At 43.2% G+C, this 26,666-nt stretch overlaps 1 protein-coding gene and 1 long non-coding RNA gene across 9 annotated transcripts in view; both read right to left on the bottom strand.

Moving 5' to 3' along the window:
* The window catches only part of LOC6540108 (synaptosomal-associated protein 25), a 189,782-nt gene that overhangs the window by 128,821 nt on the left and 34,295 nt on the right, over positions 1 to 26,666 (bottom strand). For 5 of the 8 annotated variants that reach the window (XM_039374343.2, XM_039374341.1, XM_039374347.1 and 2 more), the window contains one exon: positions 13,544 to 13,592. The exons of the other annotated variants lie outside the window; for them this stretch is intronic. In XM_039374343.2, the coding sequence (XP_039230277.1) occupies positions 13,544 to 13,592 (49 nt within the window). The remainder of the gene's footprint in view (positions 1 to 13,543; positions 13,593 to 26,666) is intronic. 8 annotated transcript variants of the gene reach the window in all.
* On the bottom strand, positions 5,625 to 7,628 carry LOC120321545. The gene is made up of 2 exons (XR_005561204.1): positions 7,230 to 7,628; positions 5,625 to 7,170 (listed from the first exon to the last, which is right to left on the bottom strand). It is a non-coding gene; the product is annotated as an uncharacterized LOC120321545 (long non-coding RNA).

Here is a 26,666-nt window from a genome sequence, read left to right on the forward strand (position 1 = left end):
TGGAGCAGCTGCGCTTCAGGTTCGGCTCATACGCACCCAGCTCAACAGCGTGCGAGAGATGCAGACGATTTCGGAGCACAACCTGGCGAAGATTATTCCCTTCGCGACCCGAGTGAGCAACCTGGCAGCCTTCTTGCAGTCAGCGAAGGCGGAGCAGCACCTCGGGAACCCAACTCTCATGGAAGCGCTAGTGGCCAAGCTTCCCACAAGCAAATTAGTGGAGTGGGCCAGGCATGCTGCAACGATTGTGCCCTTTCCCACTGTAGTCCACTTCAGCGCGTGCCTACAGAAGTACGTAAATGTAGTGTGTACGGTTTTGGACGTCGAGGGAAAGGAGCCAAGGCGTCAAGCCACTACGAAAGCGAACAGGATGATCGCCATGGAGGTTGTCCCATCTGCCTAGGACAACGCGGAATCACGAATTGCCAAGAATTCGTTGGTGCTTCGCCGCCTGGAAGGTGGAGCCATGAGAAGAGGCACCGACTCTGCTTCACATGCTTACGAAGCGGGCACGCCACCAGATCCTGCCATATGCAATTAACGGATGCCGGATGATGCATCATCGTCTGCTACATGGCGCGGACGAAGAGCGAAGGCCGCAGCAGCGAGGTGGTTTCAGACGCCACGGAGGGAACCAACAGCCAGCAGTTCCCAGACGCAGCCCGGCCAGGATGCCTTCGCGACAAGATGGTCACAGGATGGACCAAGAAGGAAACCAGCAGCCAGCGGTTTTCAGAAACAGCCTGGACAGAAGTTGCTCATCGGTCTGGATCATGGACATCTCGGATTGCCACTTAGAACGAGGCGGTTCTCTAGAGAGGGACCGTACGCGGCTGCAACCGAGCTGGGCTGGTGAGGGTGGATTGCTCTGGAAGGAAGACCACGTTGTACTGCCACAGAGCTACAAGATGGCGTACAAAAGGCTGGTCAACGTTGAGAGGGAATTGAAGTGCAACAAGCCGTTAGCGCAAGAATATGACCGGATCAACAAGGATTACGTACTTAAAGGATATGCGAGGAAGTTGCATCCGGATGAGGTCGCGGTAAGGAGCGATCAACTTTGGTATTTGCCACACTTTGGTGTCGAAAACCCCAACAAGCCCGACAAGGTGCGGCTTGTGTTCGATGCTGCAGCCAAAGTTGGAGGAATATCGTTGAATTCGGCGCTGGACAAAGGGCCTCAGCACTATAAGCCTTTGCCCGTTGTGCTCTTCCACTTCAGAGAGGGAGCAGTCGGAGTCTGCGGATGACTTCAGGCTTAACGTGGAGTATCATCGAGTGCCAAGCAGCGTCCTGAGTGGAAATCGAGTCCTGGAATATTTTCGATGTCCTCGTCATTACTTTGGACTTGAAGCAGTCCGGACCATAGAGCTGCACGTCTTCTTGGAACCAGGCTCATGAACCCGATCAAGCAGGTCACAGTGTGGTCATCTCGGACCTAGTGCTATGGACGGACTCGAAGACGGTGCTGAGGTGGATCGGAAGCACGCACCGCCGTTATAAGCAGTTTGTCGGCAACCGAGTGGCGGAGATTCGGGATTCGTCGAAGGTTTCTCAGTGGAGATGGGTGCCTACAGCCGACAATGCTGCGGATGATAAGACGCGGTCTCAGAGAGGAGTCGACCTTAGCCAGGAATCAAGGTGGCTAAGAGGACCTGCGTTCTTGAGGGAGCCAGCAGCCGGTTGGCCGGAGCTTGAGCAAGGAACTGAACGCGTTCCAGATGTGCCGGATGAAGAAGAGAAGCCCAGTGAGTTTGCGTTAGTTGCGGCAAACGATTTCGTACTCCCTTTTCAGAAATTCCCGTGCTTCTGGTGAGGACTACAGCCTGGGTCTTACGGTTTGCGCGCCGGTGCCGCAAACAGAAAAGCGATTCCGAGGAAAACGGCCATACTGCAGCATAATGTGAGGCCGTGGAGAACCTGTTGGTCAGACAGGCACAACTGGAGTCGTTCCCCGACGAGATAAGGTAGGCAGAAGCTCGAAAGGACGTCGCTAGCTCGAACGACATTCGAGGGTTGGGGCCCTACTTGGACGAGCATGGGATTCTGCGAGCCTACGGCAGAATTGATGCCGCACTGTGCATGCCGTACAGTGCGAGGAGGCCCATCATACTGTCACACAGGCACAGTCTGACGGAGCTGATTGTGCGACACTTCCACGCCAGGATGATCCATGGTGGAGTAGCCGTTTAAAGGCAACTCAGTTCGCGCGACGATAGCCAGTATGTATTTTAGTTTTGATTTGTAACTACCAATTAAGTCAATCTTATTTAATATGTTATCATCAATTACCGATAATACCGTTTGAGTTCTATTAATAAAACCAAGTTCAAAAATATCTTTTTTAATTATCATATCATATTTTAGGCAGCACTTATAATATATTTTTAATAACTTAAATTCAGAAATTTGAACGGTGGACAGGATTTCGAAATTGCTTTTGAAACCATTGTCGCCAATGCCTCTCAAAACTACAAGATTTTAATAATAGATTACACTGAGAAACTCACTATTATTAATTAAGGGGCGCACTCTACGGACAACTTTCAACAAATCGATTTATTTTATTCTTTAATTCGATAGCTTTACGATTCAAAAACATTTTCCAAAAGTTTGAAAGCCGTACTACGAATAGTTGTGTCCTTATATTGGATTCGTTGAAAAGTATGTAACAGGCAAAAGGAAGCGTTTCCGACCATATAAAGTATATATATTCTTGATCAGGATCAGCCGAGTCGATATGGCCATGTCCGTCTGCCCGTCTGTCTGTCCGTCCGTATGAACGCTGAGATCTCAGGAACTACAAAAGCTAGAAAGTTGAGATTAAGCATACAGAGACATAGACGCAGCGTGTGTTAATTCATGTGGCCACGCCCACTCCAACGCCTACAAACCGCCAAAAAGTGTCAGTGCTGAAGACTCTCCTTCGCACTTCCACTAGCTGAGTGGAGCTCTTTGATACCGTTTGCTAATTAACATGGTCGGAATTCAATGGGTTTTTGAGGTTCTATATTTGCTGCTATTAAAGGAGGCAGAGTTGGTAGGGAGTAAAAAAGTTGGTAGAGGGATTTGGCTGGAATACCTTTTGAAAATGGTCAGCGTAGGCACTGGCTCTTTCCTCATCACTGCGAAACCAGGTGCCAGAGGGACTTCGATACTGTGAGCTCTCCCCAAAGGGCGCTTAGTGCTGGTGGGAGAGAGTTGCTCGATATATAAACGTTGGCTGTTCTTCCTTTTCCTTAAGAGCATTGGTAAGCCTGCGTGTGCCTACATTAAGCATGTGCCTTGTAGTTTGTGATCTATTGGACTGCCACTCCCTTCGTAGGAGACCTTTTTGTTATACCAGCCGCTCGATTTCTCGATTAGTTGTGACGTAGTTTGGTTTTGCATACGTCACTGGCGGGGTTGAATCCTTTGCAGCCGAAACTAGAACATTTTTAAGAGTGTCCATTGACTTGTCTATATCCTCCTCAGTAGATAATGCCGGCGGTAGTTATATGTGTGAACAGACATACTTTTTATATTTTGGCCAGTTTGTTTTAAAGTTTGTGAGTCTATAGGGTGGGTCGACTATATGGGAACGATTTAGCATATTTTGAAGAACAGGTGAGTGATCTGAAGATAAATCTGCTAGTGCTTCGGCGGTGACCGTGCTGTTGGGGACTTGTGGTGGGCAGTAGACTGCGACTAAAGTCATTGAATCTTTGTTGAGTTGTAAGGCTATGGACGTAGATTGTAGGTGGTTTTTGTCAAAATTGTGTTAGTTGTGGTGTTTTATGTGACTTCTGATTAGTGCCTCCATGAGCCTTACCATCTGGATGATTTGTACTATAGAACAAGTATCCTGGTATATAAAAATTGTATATATTTGCGAGGTGCGTTTCTGATAGTAGCATTACGTCGATGTTTTTTTTTCATTAATGAACTGTGTGAATTCTTGTGTAAGCGTGAGACGCCATTTGCGTTTCACAGATATATACGTAGGGAAGCCCATATGGGGATTTTGTAGATATCAGGATATTTTGGTTTTTTATGAGCTCTTGCAAAGTATTTTGCATGATCGTCATGAAGTCTTTCATACTTTGCTGTAGGGATATCATCATAGCTTCGATGCCACTTTGTTGAGTCTGTTGGATATTTGTCAATGTATGATCGTAATGAGCAGTTCTTGTCGGTGGCGGTGGTTTATAGTCCGGAAGAAATTCTAGGAGTAGGGCTTGGAATAGTTAAGGGTAATAAAAACATCGGTTACGGAGAGTAGAAATTGTCGTTGTTGTATGTATGTGATATGGCAATACGTTTGTATCGGCTCTTTAATTCTTTATAAACTGTGTAGTTTGCAGTATGTTTTTCTCCCCAGTTACTGCATTTCTTCCCAGACATATCTTTCTTATTTTTGGGGCAGTTTGTGTTTGAGGTTTGCTACAGACAACACATATGGACTTAAGGGTGCAGTAAGCCTTGGTGTGGCCGTATTCTTGGCAATTAGTACATTGAACTGGATTTATACGTTTGTGGGGCTCCTCCACGGTGATCCTCCGATGTAGCAAGTACTGTAGATGGTATAGTGGCTATGGAACTTTTACTTTATTTAAAATAATAATGGCTGTTTTTGCAGAAAATCTTTTGACCGTTGTTTCGTTGGGTTGCTCGGTCGCAGGATCAGCCAAGATAGCATATCGGTTTGAATTGTTTACTGCAGAGTTTTTATTGTCGCCCATATGATATATGTTTCCTCTTACTCTTAATTGGACGGTAGTTAATAATGCTAGCACTCGTTAAATTCAGAAATTTTTTTCATTAATTTTTTTTTAACACATAACCTTAATATTAATAACTAAAATATAACAATGCATTCAAAATGACTATAAATAAGTATTTATACCCGTTACTCGTAGAGTAAAAGAGTATACTAGATTCGTTGAAAAGTATGTAACAGGCAGAAGGAAGCGTTTCCGACCATATAAAGTATATATATTCTTGATCAGGATCAATAGCCGAGTCGATCTGGCCATGTCCGTCTGTCCGTCCGTCTGTCTGTCCGTATGAACGTCGAGAATTCAGGAACTACAAAAGCTAGAAAATTGAGATTAAGCATACAACATGCTTTGATATTTTTTCATTTTTGTGTTAGTCTTGTAAATTTCTATCGATTTGCCAAAAATCTTTTTATCACGCCCACTCTAACGCCCACAAACCGCCCAAAGCTGGTACGCCCACACTTTTGAAAAATGTTTTGATATTTTTTCATTTTTGTATTAGTCTTGTAAATTTCTATCGATTTGCAAAAAAACTTTTTGCCACGCCTCTAACGCCCACAAACCGCCAAAAACTGTCAGTGTTGAAAACTCTTTCCCGCACTTCCACTAGCTGAGTAACGGGTATCAAATAGTCGGGGAACTCGACTATAGCGTTCTCTCTTGTTTACATATAAAAATAATTATTAAAGTCGTGTTCTTCATCAAGATCTATTGAAAACGGATTTTCAGAGTCAGGATCTGAATCACTATCACTATTGTTAGCATCAAAATCGGGAACATTGTTAACAAGATTTAGCAAGTTTGGTGATTTCAAAAGTTCGATTACGTCTGCTGGTAGGGGTAGTTTATTTTGCTGGCCCAATCTTTTTGTTAGATAGATGCTCGACACAAGAGGATCTGAGGAATCCATTGCTCTGTGGAAAACGTCTGCCATGTTGTTCTGCCGTGTACTCTTTCGAGCATGTAACCTCCTGTCACTCTTATAGTATTTGTTGCGAGCCTCTTCGGCGTTTTCGCCAAGAACACCTAATGGAAGGATTGATGCTTCTATTATTTGGTATTCTATTAACACTTTATGGACCGTTGCCGACATTGGAAACCGTGGATACAAGGACATATAGTAATGGTTTTCTGGCAATAATTTTTTTAATTGTGTTGGATCAATTGGTAGGTCACAAGAAATAGCAATTAAAATATTGCTAAAATATGCAATGAGGAATCAAGACCTAACATTTCAGCTAGTAGCTTAGGCGGGCGTCCAACTCGTCTTGATGTAGACGGCTTTGGATTTGAAGACAACAATGAACTTACTGTTATAACCATGTTGGACGAAAGCCATTTGGTATGCTTTGTCTTAAATCTGGCCATATTTCTATTACAATTTGCCAAATTCTTTTGTATGTAAAGGTGAAAGCTTCTCACTTTGGTATTGATTTCAATCTTTTTCTCCGTGCTTAAGTGGAATTCTTTCAGTTCATCATAAATCCAACTCGAAACGGAAGATGCGCTACGATTGTTTTGTATGTAGATATCAAGCAGTTGCTCATTAGCCAACTCAACCACAGCTGTAATATTAAGGATTATACACATCGGAGCAAAAAGGAGCAAAAAGATTTTTAAAATTAGTTTATACACACTTTGCACTATAATGACACATAATTACTCTTTGGCACAAATTGGCACAAAATTAGTTATACTCTACAAAAGACGGATTAGCAGGTTAACTTTTTTCTACTTTTGGACAACACGAATAAACGCACACAAAAAACGCATTAACAAACATTAACGAACTTTTTTTAATACAAATATTCTACATACCATGGTCCTTCTTTTCCATAATTTTTGTGAAAACTGGTTAAACCACAAAAATTTTGGCACGCTCGCAAGTCAACAAAATTTTTACCTGCGCTGTTTAGTTTCGCACGCATGCAATCACACAGCTGACTTATAGGGGCTGCCAAAATTTCAGGAATGCATCAAAACAATTAAAATCTTTTGATTCATTTTAGTCGAAGTATATGCTGTTCTAATTTTATTATTAAAAGAGGTTTACTTTTTATGAAAAATTTGAATTTTCGTCGAAAAATCGGTTTGCTGGCCCAATGTGCAATGGCCTGTGTTGCTGCATTTTTTAGGCAGGCAGAGGAGTGCTCGATCATCGGCTTGCGAGACGAAAAAAAATAATGCATTGCTGCGTTGCAAAGAGAGCCGACGCTCGTCTTGTTCACATTTTCGCTAGCTACTCGTATCTAAAAAGAAACACGTCTGTACTCACCGTCGTTCAAATGCCAAAAAAAATGTATTCGAACAGCAGCATGCCTGAGTATGTCGGCCGCGTCGATTTTACGATTTCCGGTCAGTTCCCCCACCACCTTTGTACTGGATCGACAAACAAACGATATCTCCCATACTTTTGATTTAAGGAATTTTTAAAAATTAATTTTTCTAATGACAAAACAAAGTACCTACCATTTTAAAAGATGATAAACAAAAGTGATTGTTGGGTCATGCAGCCGCCAAAAATGTGCAGTAGACTAATCTCAAACAGAAATTAACAGAAAATTATCGGCGCCTCGTTTCTCAGGCGCACATCACCAAGATTCTGGGTTTAAAGGTAGTACGGAATGGTTCAGTGGCATCGCTTCGGGAATTGTCGGACAAGTTTAACGCTCACATTCGTGCGCTGAAGGGTTTGGGCACCACTGAGCAAATCGCTGGTCATCAGTTACGGCAACGCAGCTTGAGCCGCTGCCGCACCTGTGGAATCAGGCATCATACTCTGCTCCATCTAGATGGTCCGCCTTCCTCGCAGCCACATGTTCCGGTGTCTTCAAGCTCCCACACTGAGTCTTCTTCCCCGCTTTCGACTTCTTCTACTCTAATTGCCCTTTTGCTGCTAGCCACTGCAACCGTTCTAGTGCAGAATCGGTCGGGACTGTTCGTTCCCTGCAGGGCCTTGTTAGATTCTGGCTCTCAACTGCACTTGGTCACCTCTCGGTTTGCAAATCAACTGCAACTTAAGAGGTCGAGGTCGTCCGGCTCCGTCACTGGAATCGGGGATTCCAATTTCGCGACTGATGGATTCTCGGTAGGAATTGCGATGCGGTCTGCCACTTCGGATTTCTCAACGAGCATAACAGCAGTTATCGCTCCCAATATCACGGATCGCCAGCCAAGTTTAAATGTGGACATTGGGGACTGGAAGATTCCAGAAAACCTGCAGCTCGCCGACCCGGAATTTCATAAAGCTCACTGTGTTGACCTGTTAATAGGAGCTAGCCTGTTTTATGAGCTGCTGTGCGTAGGTCAGATAAAGTTGTTGCCAGGACTGCCACTGCTTCAAAAAACTCGTCTGGGCTGGGTTGTGTCTGGAGGCTGCGCGCGCCCTTGCGGTAGCGCCTTAATAGCTTCACGCGTTCCTTCTTCAGCCAGCAAGGAAAACAGCATTGATGTTGAACTTGATTCACTTCTGCAGCGCTTTTGGGAGGTAGAAAATTGTCCCGGCCCAATAGTTCAAGCCACTAAGGAGGAGCTAGATTGCAAGGCCCACTTTGTTAAAAATTACACCCGATTGCCAGCTGGCGATTACTTGGTACGTTTGCCGCTAAACCCCTATTGGATTCTTTAGGAGATTCCTATCCTCAGGCTGTGCGGAAATTCTTGTCGCTGGAAAGGAAGCTTACAAAGCACCCTGGCTTGAGGGTTAAATATGCGGCGTTCATGAAGGAATATCGTGATCTGGGACATATGTCGCCTGTGCCTGCCTCCGAGGTCAGCTCGTGCCGATATTTTTTACCACATCACTGCGTCATGAAGGAGGATAGTACTACCACCAAGCTTCGCGTTGTCTTGGACGGATCAGCTGCCACTTCCACTGGTTACTCGCTTAACGATGTGTTAATGGCTGGCCCGGTCATCCAGCCCAAGCTATTTCACATCCCAATTCGATTTCGCTCACACCCAGTTGCCGTTACAGGAGACATATGTAAAATGTACCGATGTGTAAGGGTCTCGCAAGAAGATACCTATTTGCAGTGCATTGTATGGAGGGACTCCCCGATCGATGACCTTCCAGTATACAAACTCGACACAGTTACCTACGGCACCAAACCAGCCTCCTTCTTGTCCGTAAGGGCTATGCAGCAGTTCTCAATCGATGAGCAGGCATCGTTTCCCATTGGATCAGAAATCCTTCGGCTCGATTTTTACGTGGATGATCTTATCTCCGGCTCCGGCACGATAAAGGATGCTAACAGCATAATGCAGCAGACGGCTGGCATTCTTGCGAAGGGCAAGCTCAAGCTAAGAAAATGGTGCTATAACATTCCGCTTGTGCTGGAGGGTGTACCCGCCGAGCACAAGGAGTCATTCATGAAGTTTGAAGATGGTAGCGATTTCACCAAAACTTTAGGTCTCGCTTGGGATCCCGCCTCCGACCAGCTATTGTTTTCGTTCTCTGCCTTTCAGTCGCCATTGAGACCCTGCAGGCGCTCTGTTTTGTCTGCGATCGCTAAATTTTACGATCCTCTCGGCCTGGTCGGTCCGGCAATCATAAGGTGTAAAATCTTTTTGGAGCAGCTCTGCAAGGAAAAGTTGTCCTGGGATGAAAGCCTCCCGGAAACTCATAACACGAAATGGCTTGATATATGTCGCAGTTTTGAAATAATAAGTCATGTTAGTTTCCCTCGGTTCGTGTTTAGCGCAGAGTATGGTCTTGAGGTGCATGGTTTTTGTGATGCAAGCATTGTGGTTTCTAAAGGGAATCAAAGTTTTAGCCATTTGCTTTGTTCGAAGTCGCGCATAGCTCCGCTGCACGTATCGTATGTAAATCCTTACTTGTTTAAATATTGCCAGAAACACTAACAACACTGCGATGAGCTCAAGTGTATGTTGTCCGCCTAGGATCTCATCTTTGTGGTCGATGAATTCCACTGTGGTATTGTCGGATTCCTTGGACTCCTTGCCGCCCATCTTGAGACTTCTTTTATATATTTTAGCGCAGCCGATATGATTGTAGTTCTTCCTTCAGTAGTATTCCTTTTGCCGGACATTGATTTTTCCAATCTTGCAAGTCCTGGTATCCAGGGGTTTTGTGGAGAAAATAGAATCTCGAGGACGGAATCTCTAGAATGGAATCTCGAGAATTGAATACTTCATCGGTGGGATGAAGTCTTTTTATACCGACTTAGAGCCTTTTCTGGGCTACTTCGGACATCGGTCTTCTATGACAAGTGTTCCCACCTATGAGTCATATTTCTAAATTTCTCCTATTTTGGGAGTCAATACCCCTTCGGTGAACTGTGCCCGTTACTGGAGTAGGAATTCTATGTGACCGATTGCGGCCGCTGAGCTGGTCATCGGTCACTCGTTTATTGTCGACTTGCATTTTCTTTGTTGCGTTCCGTCTGACTTAACGAGATGGTAGTACCCTTTCCCCTGCTTTAGATTCTGGTTGGTTTTATATGTGAATCTTAAGAGTCTTATGATCTTACAAAAAGGGCGTACGAAAGACTTTTTATATTTTAAATATTGTATTTAATCGAATGAAACCCTTCAAATGACCAGTTGATTTACTTATTAAAAGGAATTATTTTTAAATTCCTACTTGTAAAAGGTTTAGCTGACGTAGTTTTAATTGTAACTTTTCAGTAAACCTTATTGGGCGTAAGTGGGTTTCTCTCTTGTTTATATTGGGTTATTGGAAAAAACGTTCTTGTTACCAGCTCTATACGGTTTAGTATCTTACAATTTGTTTTGAAGTGTCCCTATTTTGTTTATGAAAAGCTAAAACTATCAACCACGTTGTCCTTTGCATAAAGTATAGTAATTTCCAAATTCTTTAATAATTTACCAATATCGGCGATTGAATAAACTATTTCCCAATGTATTGTACCCATCCACCTCATTCGGAAATAATTCCATTAACTTTTAAAGAGTTATGGAAAAATATCTCTTTTATTTCGATACTTTAGATAAAATTGAAGAGAAGAATTGTTTAAACTTAAGGCAAAGTATGTAAAAGGCAGAAGGAAGCGTTTCCGACCACATATATAGTAAATATATTATTGATCAGAATTAATAGCCGAGTCGATCTGGCCATGTCCGTCTGTCTGCCCGTCCGTCAAGATCTCAGGAACTATAAAAGCTAAAAAGTTGGGATTCATCATGCATACTCCAGGTACATAGACTCAGCGCAAAATGTTCAATTCATTATTACCACGCCCGCTAACGCTTACAAACCGCCCAAAGCTGCCACGCCAACACTCTTGAAAAATGTTTTGATTTTTTTCACTCTCTGACGCCCCCAAACATCCAAAACCTGTTAGTGTTTAAATTTCTCCTTAGCACTTCCACTAGCTGAGTAACGGGTATCAGATAGTCGGGGACCTCGACTATAGCATTCTCTCTTGGTTTATGTTACGTTAAGAAACCAACTGAATAGATTTAAAACGTAGGAAAACACTGTAGCAACGAATGTATCATGGAACATTAACAGCAAGGAATTTGAATAATAATTTAGATTAACTAATAGTTGTGAAGCACTAGCCTTCTTTGGCCTTCTCCTGTCCAAAGGTCACCTGGATGGTGCCTCTTCAGTCTTTGCCTGTTCCGGTTAGCCAGCGAAAAAGATAGGTGGTTGGTGTGGTCCTGTAGCCGTTCGTTGTAGCGATTGATCTGCTCCCTAACCGCGTGTATGTTTAGGTCGTTAGGGATGTTAACATTTTCGCATACCAGGGCGCGTTGGTGTTGCTGCGCAACGCTCGGCTTTGGACCCATTGAACTCTCATTATGTTAGAGTCGGACGGCCATACTAGGACACAATAGGTCATTGAAGGGAACAATATCGCTCTGTAGAGCAATGCTGCCACGTGAGGTGTTTGTCTACCGTCAATCAATCAAGGGATGAGCGTGTTCTGTAGTTTAATCCTAGGGAGGATATTGCGCCTCAGAAAAAATTTGCAGTGCAGGTGGCATATTTTCCACCTAAGCGTCTACTGGCTTTGAAGACCCAATAGGTTTTGGTTTTAGTAGACGTTTTGAATCGACACGGCGAGTTTGCTATAAAGGCTGTGTCGTCAGCATACGTTGCCAGAAGGGGCCCGGTTTATAATATAGGGCCCCTTGCGAAACGCCAGCTCGACTGCATCTGAAGGTTGCTCTTTCACCTCTCACTTCGACCATCATTTCGCCCCGAACGCAAGAACCTGCATCGCCAGACTCTTTTTAACCTCACCAGAACCAGGACCTCTTGCTTTAAAAGAGCATGGGGTGGGCCTACTGGATTTATTGAGGGCTCGGCAGCGATGTGGATATTTCGAACAAAGAGCTCAGTGGCGTTTGTTGTGAGCAGCAGTACTTAGTTCATTTGGTTAGAACATAGTTCCAAGCTTTCCTGAATGGAAATAAGCTCAGAGCGAAAGATGGCAAAATCGATCACTAATGATCCTAATGCGTAGGTTGCAAGGACTTGGACATTTGTTCTGTGGATACAGTCCGCCAAAACCCTTCCTTGCTGTTGGTCAGCCCATAGGTGTTCCACACAACGACTTTGAGTCTAATTTGACTCATGGTTTGGTTTGATGAACGGGGAGAAGGTCAGTGATTGCTTGTGCACTTTCTGGCGCGTTTTGAAATATTGGGCCAGTAATGAGCGTCATCATGGACACCATCATTTGGAACATTTTCTCAAGCTGAGTCACAAGGAACATTCGCATGAATATTTGTTCTTGTCGCTGCCATTGCTGATCGTTATGAAAATTTCGCAGTGGCTGAAATGAATATGGACCCTAATGTTGCTATGGCCTTTGGTTTGTCTGGCTTCCTGCTAACTTGCTTGCTGAGTTTGGATAGAACCACCGCAACATTCTGTATGAAAGCGCAATGCCTCTTGGGGCGCAATAGCGGTTTGTAGATGTGGGCTACAATGAGATGTAGCTCTTCATCATCTTTCGTAATGTATTGTATTGTTAGAGGACGATGCATAAAGGTCGCTAAATTGATCTATTGAGCAATGTAGAGCATTTCTCATTTCTTTGGGCCGCTGCTACATGCTCTGCTATATCAAAATCAAATTTGGACATATTGAAGGGTTTCACTATTTGACACTGCTTTACAGACTTTAAGCTCACAGTGCCCCTCTTGGATATGCTCCACAACGGCAGTGGCCGAGTGCCTAATTTGATCGACTCCCCCCAGTCGGGCGAATCCCACCTGATGAGTTGACTAAAATATTGATTTTCTTTTTTAATGCAAAAATTTGTTCAGCGTTTGTTGTGATATGCAATAGTTTCTTATCCATTTTTATTTCACTTGCTTTCGCGTGGGGCATATTTAACGAACGAAGGGATCACTGACACCGCAACTTTAGTTTCCCGCATCACAAAATACAAGATTTTTGCATTGCAAAAGGCTTTTCTATAGACTCAGCACAAAGAGTTTCACAATGAGCAAAAATGCTTCTGCAGTTCGAAAAAGCATGACTGACAAATAATGGTCTAAACGAAAATAAGCCGTAATAATGTTTACGTGAACTAAACTAAAAAAAAAATATTTTTTTGCAAAAAACCGTAGAAATTAGTCAAAATTCTAAATGTAATTGTATTAACTAACGATTTGGCGTATAATTTGACTTCGGTTTCAGGCCTTAACAGAAAAATGTTCTACCGCTGCAACCAGAATATTTTGTTTCGTGTTATGTCATACCTAGTATAATAAAATAATTGGGAAAAATTCAGTTGTATGTTAAAAACTGTGATATATTGTTCTGTTATTTGGAAACTCACCTCCTTGATCATCAAGGGCTACAAGTGTTCGTATCCCTGCCTCCTTGCTCTGATGTGCAGCAAATTGAAATGTAAATAATTTTTAAAAGTGTATAAGTATATATAGTGTTAACATTGTTTATATATGTAAGAAAAAAGAATTTAGCAGATTAATATATATGTATATATATATATATGTATATATGTCATTGTCATTTAATGTGCAGAGTTTTTAAAATATAATTCTTAGAATACAAAAGATTTTGTTAGTACCCATAGAATACCAAAAATTCGCTAAGCTTAGCTTTGTATTTGGTTTTCTTTTTAAACATTATAGATATGTTTATATCATATGTATGAATCAAATAGTTTCCGTAGCCGATCATGAAGGATTTTTTTTTGCAAATCGAGAGAAATTTACAAGACTAACAAATTTGTGAAAAACTATCAAAACATCTTTCAAAAGTGTGAGCGTAGCAGTTTTGGGCGGTTTGTGGGCGTAAGAGTGGGAATGGAAAAGTGACAATCTATAGAAACTTACAAGACTAATACAAAAATGGAAAAATATCAAAACATTTTGGTGGCCGTTAGAATGGGCGTTGCGTCTTTGGAGTCTGCATGCTTAATCTCAACTTTCTAACGTTTATATGGACAGACGGACGGACAGACGGACGGAAAGACGAACGGACAGACGGACGGACATGGCCAGATCGACTCGACTATTAATCCTGATCAAGAATATATATACTTTATATGGTAGGAAACGCTTCCTTCTGGCTGTTACAAACTTTTTAACAAATTTAGTATACCCTATTACTCCACGAGTAATGGGTGTAAATACTTAAAAAAAAATATATAAATAGTTCTAATTATATGAGTATTTATGTAATAATAACAATGAATAGTTAAAATACTCAGTTTAGAGAGTGGTCATAAGCAGTAAGAGACGACTTAAAGGCAAATTGGAAACGATGGGTGTACTGGGTAACAGCATCTGCTAAGGCTTTAGCTTACGGCTTTCTATAACTGCTTCTGCTACGGTTTTTACAACTTTTGACTACGGCTTTCTACAACTCTCGACTATGTTTTTTTTACTTTAATTCTGCTCAACTTATTTACGGGAACTTTGTACGTTCCTATTTTCCGCTGACAGTTTATATAATGAGTGAAATGCGAGCAGCTACCTCCAGGATTAATTTAAGCTTTTCCAAGCATTATGTATATGGTAATGTCAGCCATATATATTTTTTACATCGGCTTACATTGTTACATCGGCTTACAAAAACTTGGTAAGCGGCTGTTAAAGGTTTGCGTTCCTTCGTTATAAATGTTGTGTATTTTCCTTTTCTACCGGGACGTGAAAAAAACTGTTCTCCAAATCCAAGACGACAAAAAACATCGGTGGCTGCAGTTTTTTGAGGCTATCCTCCATAAGCGGTAAGGGGGAGCAGTCTTATAAAACCCTGACGTTAAGTGGCCGAAAGTGAACGCAGACTCTATTGGATCCATCTTTCTTTTTGACGATGACGACTCTACTGGCAATTACGACGTCGACTTGCGTAATACTCCTTTTCGTTGCCATTTCGCAACCTGATCCCGACTCACTTTGCATTCAACCATAGAGTATCAATTGGGCTAGTGTCTGAATTATATTATTGTCTCCTTTGGCACAATCTTTAGCTCGATTTTAACATCGGGTTCAACAGCATTATAGATAGCCAGATAAGTATCGCCGTGTGCCTCCTTTCTACGAGCGCAACCTTCTGAAAAAAGTTTAAGGCATTCTGATCCAAAACCTTATACATTTAGCTATTCCGCCGACTCTTGAGTATGGGTCACCTGTTTTAAGCCCACAATACGTAGTTCACTCGAACCGCATTGAATTGGATTAAAAAAATTTTTTACTGTTTGCCTTACGCTGCCCAAAATTGGGATGCAAACCGTATATTAGCTTCTTATTTTATTTGACTAATGTTTATTAATTTACCTTCCCTAGCTAACCCCAGAACGAATAGTCTTCCTTTGTATTTTTATTAGTAGTGAAGTTGATAGACACGACTTGGTTAGTCTTTATGCTAAACTTTTCTGTTCCAAGCTGATTCACTTGAAACTACTTACCCCCAATCCCAAAGGATTGTAGATTAAACTTTGAGCTGCACGACTCCTGCAGACTATTATGTTCTGATGACTCTCTGCCGCTCTGGAAGCAATCAATTCTAACTTTTTTAAATCATAATTAGAACTTACTAATATTTATACATTTCCTCGTTTCGGTACTTTTGTCTGTATTGCGTCTATATTCTCGCAAATTGAGCCGCACGGTACACGGCAGCATCCCTCGGTCAGTTGGGCGGAAACTAGACTATCTGAAACCCGTTACTCAGCTAGTGAAAGTGAGAAAGAGGCTCTTTAGCACTGACAGTTTGTGGGCGTTAGAGTGGGCGTGGCAAAAAATTTTTTGCCAAATCAATAGAAATTTATAAGACCAATACAAAAATTAAAAATTTCAAAACATTTTCATAAGTGTGGGCGTGGCAGCATTGGGCGGTTTGTGGGCGTTAGAGTGGGCGTGGAAAAAAGTTTTTTGGCAAATCGATAGAAATTTACAAGACCAATACAAAAATGAAAAAATATCAAAACATTTTTCAAAAGTGTGGACGGGGCAGTTTGTGGGCGTAAGAGTGGGCGTGGCAACATGAATCGACAAACTTGCGCTGCGTCTATGTCCCTGGAGTCTGTAGCTTAGTCTCAACTTTGTAGCTTTTGTAGAGTCTGAGATCTTGACGTTCATACGGACGGACAGACGGACATGGCCAGATCGCTCGGCTATTGATCCTGATTAAGAATATGCTTTATATCGCTTCCTTCTACCTGTTACATACTTTTCAACGAATCTAGTATACCCTTTTACTCTATGAGTAACGGGTATAAAAACGCAAGACTTTGATTCGAAATCGTGGCCCATCAGACTATTGTACTCCATATTGTACTTGCATACTGTCTCTGTTGTTTATTGTATAAATTTCAGCTGTGCATGCTGTATTTGTATTCATTGTAATGTTCAAGTCATCGACTATGTACCGGAAAACATAATCCACATCTACAACGAGACCAGCAATTTGTTAAATTTGCAGCCTCTGCAAGAATTGTGTCTGCAATGTTTATTCTGTTTGGCTGTAACTATGACATACGTCCTGCATCTCTTCAACGAAAAAAACAAGTCGTCGTATTCCATCCCCAGCAGCAAATATCCAACTCGAAGAAAATTTGCCAAAACAGAAAGGCAACCTACCCCAGTTCACCAAAATTTCATACTTTTGAGAAAATGCTTGAACACATGCATAAACTAATGGGGGGAAGAGTTAACTTCGCAAAGCTTGCAACAACCGGTCATCGGCCCCACATCCTTTACACTTGCGCAACATAGTCATGTTTGCTGTCCTAGTGTCTGCACCATTTCCTCAAGCGAGCGGAATTCGTAAAAATCTGAAGTGCAAGCGATCATTTTGTTCGATTTCGTTAGGATAGAATTGAGTTAAGCAAATAAGTGTCAAAAATAATCTTCCGAAATAAAGTAACAGCTAATACAATAAAAATAATTCGCGTTTTTATTTTTATGCATTTTTGGTAACTTTAATTTTTTTATAATATGTTTTTAATAGTTTGTTAGCTTTCTTAGTATTGGTTTGTGTAATCCTAGAGTACTATAGAGATTTCAGATGATGTCGCTCCTCCCTCTGAGGATCAAGATTTAACCCTTCTTCTTTTCAGCGAGTACTGTGTTGAGGGGTGGTATCACAGCTGAGGCATTTCCAGAACTTTCATCTGACCTCTACCTGGGTCTTTTTGGGCGGCCGTGGTAAACGAGCAATACATTCATCACTTTGTTGTAGTTCTAGAATCAACACTATTTGCAGCTAAAAAAATGTCAACGCCATCTTACGCAGACTTACTAGTAGAAAAGAAGAAGTCGATGCACAACTATGGTAAATCGAGAAACTTACGCCTATCAGCACAAAGAAGTCATTTATTAACTCACTTACTCTTAACCGCGTGTGACATAGCACCACAATTTCGGCCACGCAAAATAACGCAAGTTATTAAAGTTCAACTAAAAGCTAGAAAATTATATAATAATAACCGCTCTTTGTTATGGATAACATGGCGTAAACACAATTTCGGCCACGCGAAATAACGGAAGTTATTAAAGATCAACTAAAAGCTAGAAAATTACATAATAATAACCGCTCTTTGTTATGGATAACATGGCGTAAACACATAGAACCACGGACGTAAAATTTAAAGCAAGGTATAAACTTTGGCTTATAAAAGTTCGATCTCCCTTAAGCCTGGAGTCCTTTTGTATAAATCCGTTCTAAGACCCATATACAGTTCTGAATCCGGGCAATGCATCGAAAAGCAATATCAACAAATTACAGCGAGGACAGTTTAGCATTCTGAGCATTATTACTGGTGCTCCCTGGTATCTTCAAAACGAAAACATAGACAGAAATCTGTAAATATCATATTTTATCGAAACAACATCAAAGAAAAAAGGAAAATACAATGAAAAACTTTTTTTTATTTTTTTTTTTTATTTTTTATTATTAAGGCATACGGGGAAACTTGGAGCCCCTTTGTGTCCTTATTTTCTATTAATTCAGCCCATTTGGGCGCGCCTGCTAACTACAGTATCGTTTTTGCTATTTTACAATAATTTTACTACAATTACATAACAATCACAAATAACATATAGGAATTATGATAAGCGTCAGCTTCTGCTGACCCTTGTCACAGGAGATCGGGATATGAGATCCCTCGGTTGTCTTCTATTCAGCCTTCTTAGTGGGCGAGATCTATTTAGAGCGCTGGCCAGCCGATTTCTGTGGCGCTCCAACCTGTCATGGTATCTGCTCGAGTGCTGGTTTATCTCGTCAAATACCGTTGCGAGTTTCAGGTCTCTGTGCAGGGTGGTGTTTCGCACAAACCACTCGCATCCGGTGATGAGTCTTGCGACCTTATTTTGTATAGCCTGGATCCTTTTGATTTGGCTGTCGCATGCCAAGCCCCAGATTTGGCACCCGTACTTCCAGTTTGGAGCTAAAATCTGCTTGTAGATTGTCAGCTTGTTGGAAAGCGACAATTTACTGCGCGGACAAAGTAGCCAGTAGTGCTTCGCCACCTTAGCACGTAGGCGCGTTCTAATGTCGGTCACATGCTTGGCAAATGTGAGTCTGCGATCCAGAAGCACTCCAAGGTATTTGGCTGCATTCGGCTGTGGTACAGGGGGTGCCTCGATGTAGACGGGCGGTGGCGTTCTCCGCTTTAAAGTATAGCAGACGTTGTTGGATTTACTGCTATTTATGCCAATGTTCCAACGTCTTGCCCATTCCGAGAATCGATCTGCAAAGTCCTGTATACCATCCGCTGCGTCGTGCTCGCATCGGGACCTGTAGGTGACGCACACGTCATCGGCAAATGTGGCCAACATTGAATTCCCGTAGAGGCTTACATCCGGCTGCGGCATGTCGTGGCTATATAGGCAGTAGAGCAGGGGGCTGAGGACACTTCCTTGTGGAACACCAGCTCCCACATTGTGCTCGGTGGAAATTGCTGAATGGAAGCGCACAGCGAACCTCCTACCTTCCAGGTACGATTTTAGCAACCCATAATATGGAGCAGGCAGCGTCTGCTTGATTTTTAGCTGAAGTCCAATGTGCCACACTCGATCAAACGCTTCTCGAATGTCCAAGAAGAGGCTGTTGCAATATTCCTTGCTGTCGTAGGCAGTCAGAATTTGCTCGACGATCTGATGGAGCTGCTCGACAGTACAGTGGCCAGCACGAAAACCGAACTGGTGCTCAGGGGTAATTCCCTGGGCTTCCATAATCCTTACAATCCGGACAGCAATCATTCTCTCAAACACCTTCGAAATTGAAGGGAGGAGACTGATCGGCCGGTAGGAGGCGGGCTCCCTTTCCGGCTTGCCAGGTTTGTGGATCATGGAGATTATCCCGAGCTTCCACTGATAAGAGAAGTATTGCAACCTCACAATAGCGTTGAAAACCAACGTTATGTAGAGGATCGCTTGACTGGGCAGGGCCTTCAATGTGGCGTTGCAGATGACGTCATGTCCTGGTGCTTTGTTGTTACTCTGGCGCACAATGACTTCGGCTACCTCGCAGGGTTCAAACGGCGTGATTGGCAGGTCCATTTGAAGCGCTTGATTCAACCGCTCCTGAGTTTCTTCAACCTGTTGCAGGCTGGCAAGGTTGAATGGTTGAAATCGCTCAGCGAGGTGCGCAGCGAATACCTCCGCTTGTTCCAAGTCGGTCCGACACCATGTCCCGTTGCTATCGACTAAAGGCGCCTTCCTCATGCAACGCCTTTTGATTGCGCGCGTGGCCTTCCACAGCGAATGCGTCGCTTCGCTTTCTACTCCAGTATTGGCAAGCCTTTCGTCGAACCATGCGGATTTGTGCCGCACCAGCGCGCATCGGAGCCTACTCAGCGCTCGATTCCATTCCGTCTTGTCCAACGGGTGACGGGACCTCATCCACCTAGTGCGTAAGCGCCTCTTCTCAGCTATGAGCAGCTGGATCTCCCTGGTTATTGGGATTCAATCTACCGCGGGCTGCCGAGATATGCTGCGAGTTGCCAGTCGAGCTGCTGACTTGATATTGTTGGTGAGCAGTTCAATAGCTTCATCAACATCCTGACCAGAGCTTAAGGTAGTGTTGAGGGGCGTTCCAATCGCCCGCAACGATGAATTTCGTCTGGAACTCTTCTAAAATATCCTTAAACTCGTCCGTAGTCCATGCAAATCTCGGTGGGCAGTAGACCGCTCCAAAGCTTATAGGACCAAGTGCCGTTTCAATAGCCGCCGGCGCGAGCTGCACCTTCTCAGTGGCTATTGGTGTTAGCGGGAAGTGGGCAAGGCTAGATTTGATCAACATTGCTGCCCCGCCTTTGGCGTTGCCAGCACTCGGATTATTGGCAGTGTAAGCTACCTCTGTCGCCTCTGTCCCCTTGCAGTGTGTCTCGCTGAGCAGTAACACATCGATTTCATGACGTTGCACGAAGCACTCCACTTCAGGCAACTTCGTGGATACGCCATCGGCGTTCCACACTAGGATGCGCAGCGGCATCATTATGGGGCTTGCTGCGCATGGAGGACAGTAAGCAGATTAAGAATCTGCCCCTGCTGCTGTGTCTGTTGTTGCTGCTGCTTTAGCATCATCATCTTAAGCTCCATCTGCTTTTCTTGGAGCGCCCGGAGGGAGTTAATGCTATCACTCAGTGCCTTGAGGATGACTTCGTTGTTGTTGCTGGTGTCCGTCGGCTGCTGGAGTTGATCTCTCGTCGTCCTTTGTCGGCTGCGGCTCCTGTCGTTACAGTGCTGCTGGTGCTGCTTTGCTATGTCTGCATAGGAAACGCCGCCTTGAAAGGAGGCAGTCGCCCTGCTTCCGGTGGTGTAGCTTGGCAAACTTCTACCCGTACCTTCGGTTTTGCTTCCAAGTCTACTCTTCGGCCTCGAGCGTTGCAGATACTCCTGGTACTTGGTGCAGCCCGAATAGTTGGCTGGGTGCTGTTTACCACAGTTGTAGCAAGTGCATTCCTCACTGCGCGGTCGAGTACACTCCTTGGCAGGATGCTCTCCACCGCACTTCACACATATGTGAGCTTTACGGCAGTATTTAGCCGTGTGACCAAACTGCTGGCATCGGTGACATTGCACGATGGCAGTGCGCTTGCGAAGTGGCAAAAAAAAAACTAACCTGTCTTCCAATTCCCTTTGTAAATTAAAGGCGTGTAAACAAAATAAAAATAGTGGGACTTGTTTACGTTAGAACGGCTTTATTCATTTAAATTCATTTAGCAACTAAACTACCTATACTGTCTCGAGCTGTCGGCTGCATGGCACTTGGTGGCAGAGTATCGACGGAGGTTTCGCTTCTTCCAATAGGCCAAAACATCGGCCGATGTTTTTTTGGTCGAATTGGCCTACCTAGAGTCAAAAAGATTCTTAAGGTTATGCTTGGCAAATCGGCGCGAGAAGAAATTTTTGCAGACGATGAGCCGGCATATTGGAATTCGTTGTTCGCATTATTAGTATTATGGTTGTTAACTGGATGTTTTGGGTGTTGGTCTTGATGTGGAGCCACGCGGTTGACATGCACGATCCTGATTGCTCGTTTCCCGGGTCGGCGTATCTCGTATACCAGATCAGAATGACAAGATAAGATGACGATGGAAAGACCAAGACGTCAGACTGTAGTTTAGGACATTGTCAAAGCCAAACCCCTTCTCCCACAGCGAAATCTACTGGGAACGCAGGGCATATCGTAACTTGTTAACATTAGAGGCTCCCATTAGGTTTAAGCACCCAATCTGCTTCGTCGGTAGAGGCGCTCCTGCCATTGCTTCACGAAAGCAAGGTAGCTTTCCGGACATGGAAATGCCCGGCCGTGTAACAACTCGCCTGAGAGCCGGTGTTCCCTTTTCACCATCTATAGTGGTGAAAACCCGGTTGCCTCATGCGCTGCAGATCGATAGGCCCAGAGAGATAGTGACAGCATTTGATCTCGGTCGCGTTGATCGTTGGCAACCAACTCTGCCAAGTATTTCAGAAGTATCAGGTTATACGTCTTAACTATTCCGTTCGATTGAGGGAATAGCGGCGTCGTGCGTATCTTTTCCAAGTTGCGACCTTGATCCAAGTGGAGGAGATAGGGAGCTTTTAAAGAATCACGTCACCGGTTTGCCCGATCCAAAAGTAGCGTCTCTTAAACTTAGCCACTGCCTTCTTAATGCCGAAATGTGACATATTTTCGCTTCGTAAAGCATCTTCTTGACGAGAGCGCGGCCCCACTAACTCGGCATCTACCATTTGGTGTTAAGTAAAGGCAAGTCCAAGTAAACTCACTGCCAGTATTTATTAGTGTTTGCTCTTTAACACCTTGTCTGGGATTTTGTCGGATTTTATCTACTATTATCCACTGCAGGATCAGCTCTAAAATAGGTGTTCGGAGCAAATTGCCAGCACCTTGCAGCGCTCTTCCCTTTTCGGACTTCATTCTTCTCTCGCTAAATCTGTCGCGGTATCTATTTAGTTAAATGATTTTTGTAAGCTTATGCCTATTGGTTAATATTTTAAAACTTGCATTTCCGCATAAAATAGATCATATATTTTCATAACCTATTTGTGCGTTCTTGCTTACCTTAACCCTAAGGGTAGCATATTGGTTGTCTTCCTCATAAACATTTTGACGGGATCACAGTTTTTTTGGGAGTCTGCAATTTGGTGTTATTATTATTTAGTATCATTTAAAAAGGGGATTCTGTAACACACACGAACGTTATGTAAGCACATATAAAAGTTAAAACCGTAAAATGTATTGTGTCCGTCGCTGGGTGGATATTCATCGATCACGCGCGCAAGATTCCGAGTGCCAGGGGTGTATTCGGATCCTTGATGATCACCAATATCTCTATTCCCATTTTCCTCCCCAGTGGGGTGTGTGTGGCCGAATACACACCTGGCCTTTGATGGCCAGGGCTTCGATGACTTCATTCTTGTGTTGTTGCGACATGATGAGCTGAAACATCTAGCCTAGTGACCTCTTTGCTCCTATAAAGTTGCGACCATTATCGCTGTATATGTGACCATACTTCCCTCGCCGAGATATAAAGCGACGAAGTGCAGCTAGAAATGTTTCTGTGCTGAGATCTGTGTTCAGCTCCTAATGAATTGCGGAAGTTATTATGCAGACGAATAGGCAGATTTATCCCTTTTCTCTTCGTAGATTCCTACCCTTGAGCACTTGTATTCTTTTCTTACATTCTTAAATGGACATGGATATGCTTGACGTATCCGAACAGCTGGCAGGTCTGCCATGCGTTGATCAGCTGTGTGTAGCATTAACGAAAATATGTAAGCATGTGCATCTCGTAGAAATCCGGCAGAATTTTGGAGGTGATTGTAAATTCTTGTAGTTTGACCCTTGATGGAAGATATGCCTGAAACTAGATTCTTTGATAGTGAACGGAAGACCCCCAGGATGAACTGCGATAAGTATGCGCTCCGGGTTGAGTGGCTTGTCCGACCCAAAATTGGGAGAGCCTGCGGCATGGCTTAGTTCAATGTCGTCGCAACGAGCGTCGAGAAACTTGAATAGATCGTTAATGGTCGGCGATACCGGCTCTCGGTGTCGATTTTCGCCAATATTAGATAAATTACCTAGCAGTCACGGATGGTATCTCCAATTGCATCCAGTCCACGAATAATTTTATTGGCTTCATCAGACAATCTGCGAATATATGTCACCTCGTCGTTGACCAGCAACGAGTTCACGACAAGTCTTGGGCGAGCCTAGAGTTCATTAAGGAGGGCCAATGTTGAATCATAAGCAGCCTCCGTAATGGCTTAGAAGATTTGCAGCTTTTTGAATCTTCTCAAATGACCGTGCCTTCGTATAGACCCTTAAAATCAGGCCATTCTTTTTAGTCTCCACCAAAGGGTTTAAAGTGGATTCTCGGCAAAGGGTTTTTGCGGATGGTGGACCTTCGGCAGACGGAGGTGTGGTCAAGAAAGCTGACCCGTTTTTAGATAAGCACTGGAAGAACTCGTTTTGGTGCTGCAGCAATATGACCATCAGCTTGACGCTTAACGTGCAGCATGTGCACGTAAATAAGACTAAAGCGTGTATGTACTTCTCTTAATACGCTTGAAAGTCCGAGGTAGGATCTTCTTCTTCTTTGGTGGTGAATGGATCACGCTAAGTAACTTGTAAGGTTACTTTATGTGGATGGTTTATAATACACGGGATTATTTCAAATAAAATTTATTGGCCGACTTACAAGAAAAAGGGACCAGCTTTCGAACGCACACTTAACCGTCTGAACAGATGATAAGTAAGATAATACAAAAAATACCAAGTTACCATTCTCAACAGCAACAATGCTAAAGGCGACGCTTGTTGACTTTTTTTTGCGGGAAAAGTAAAAGATGTTTTGTTTCACTGCCGCGGTTGGAAGCTGTATTTTATTTTTCCTCCTGATCGAGAAATGTCTGACACGCAAAACTCAGTTTGGGTTCAAAATGAATCCCCAAGTGGAGAGGACTTCTACTGAGCGAAGTATATATTCCTCAATATCTATCCGGCCAATGAACTCGATGAAAATATATTTAAGCGCTGATTCGGATAATCAGTTTGGAGGCTGACTGGAATGGATAAATTCCTTAAGCTTGTCGTTTGATTTCGGCATTTATGACGAAATAAAAGAAAGCACTTCACAAGATTAGACCTAAAAACTGCATATTATCAGTTGGAGCTAGAGGAATTCAGCCGGAACATAACCACGTTTTTTCCAAAGAAGACTCAAAAAAATTGTATGATGTTCTTAAGGTAAACAATGTAAACTTCAAGGAGGAAAGGAGCTCCAAATCGGTTTAAGTACCGAGTTGTAGGGTCGTACCTTGTGGTCCAGGCTTAGCGGGGAGTGTGCGTTGATCAGCCAGTGCAGGGTTTTGGCTTTGAGTTTTAAGTGGGTTTTTTTTGCTTCAATGTGCTTGCGCTAAGTGAGACGTCTGTCGAGGTGTACTCCCAGGTATGTTAGCTCTTTTACTTTCGGTAAGTTGCTCGATATGTTGTTTAGCGAAAGTGATGGGTAATCTTGCTTGCTTAAAGTAAAGGTGACGGGCTTGCTTTATTGATTATTTAAATTTATTTGCCAATTTGAGAGCCACTTCTCAACGTCCACCAGGTGAAGAGCAAGTAGCGCTGATGCTTAAATTGTGCATCTGAAACGCCTAAGAATGGCGGTATCGTAGGCAAAGGTGGATGCTGTCAGACTTCTGCTTGTTGGTAGGTCAGCTGTGTGTATGAGGTATTGAGTTGGCCCAAGAACGCTACCTTGGTTGACCCCTGCTTCAATGTGGTCATTGGATGTAGCAGTATTGCAAACTGCAAACTTCCTTTCGTAGAGGTATGACTTAAGTAGCGTGAGCGTTTACACGGGTAGTTTTAGCTTGATCTTGTACATAGTCTTTGAATATGTCCCCAAAAACTGCTGTGCAGGATTGTCGGATCTCGAATTAAGTTCTTATTTCTGTTGTTATTTGGTTAACCTGTTCTATAGTTCTATGGTTTTCGCAAAAACCAAATTGATGTGCTGGTTTTATGTTGTGAGCTCTAAGGTACGGGTTGAGCCAGGTCAGTAGGCATTTTTCGAAAAGTTTTGAGAGACATAAAAGTAAGCTTATGGGTCTGCACGACAAAGCAGATGTCGGATCCTTTCCGGGCTTAGGAATCATTATGATGAATGATTTTTTCCATCGCTGTGAAACACCATTAACACACTTAGCTTTTCGTATGGAAGCCATCATTTATTTAGACTGTTGTGATACAAGCATTTGTATCAGGAGGTTTTAGTTTCGCATCATATAATATCTGGTTCTCATGCTTTTTTGCAGGGTGTACATCATAGCTTATATTATCGTTTCGTTTTGTTCTGAGGGCTGATGATTTGCCAGACTCGGTGTAAGTTGTTGGAGGTGTTGGGATTCTTGTTTGTGTAGTTTGGGATGAGGGCAGTAAGCGTAAAGTGAGTAAACGTAACTTGTTAAAAGTGCTAAAAGGGATGGACCCGGAGGCAGTTCTTGAAGCCTGGGTAAGAAGATTTCTTGGTTTGTGCTTGATGGGGCGAATGTGGGCATTCCTTATTGGCTCATTAATTTAGTGGTTCGTAGCTGGAGACGACTCTCCAGCTTCTTGGATAGGGAGGCCTCGGTAGTTTGCTGTGTGATTACCACCACAGTTTCCGCACCTTTCCTCGCTAGTTATGTTCTTGTTTGCTGGGCAGTGTGTCCAGGCGGGGAGATCTACACAAATTACGCATACAGTGCGCAGTGTACAGTAAGATCGGGTGTAGCCATATTCTTGACGGTTCGTACATTGCACAGCAGTTTTGCAGTTATGCGGCCTGTTACTGTGATTCTACGATGCAAAAAAAATTGTAGCTTTTGGATTGCATAAATCTCGTCTCTTTCTAGGTGCTTGGTTTCAGGCTCGAGCTCAACCTTAAAAAGTGATTGCGACTTCTTGTCTTTGTTTAGAATGTAAAAAACTGATTTAGCGAAAAT

Source organism: Drosophila yakuba, chromosome 3L (assembly GCF_016746365.2).
Source record: "Drosophila yakuba strain Tai18E2 chromosome 3L, Prin_Dyak_Tai18E2_2.1, whole genome shotgun sequence".
NCBI classification, from domain to species: Eukaryota; Metazoa; Arthropoda; class Insecta; order Diptera; family Drosophilidae; genus Drosophila; species Drosophila yakuba.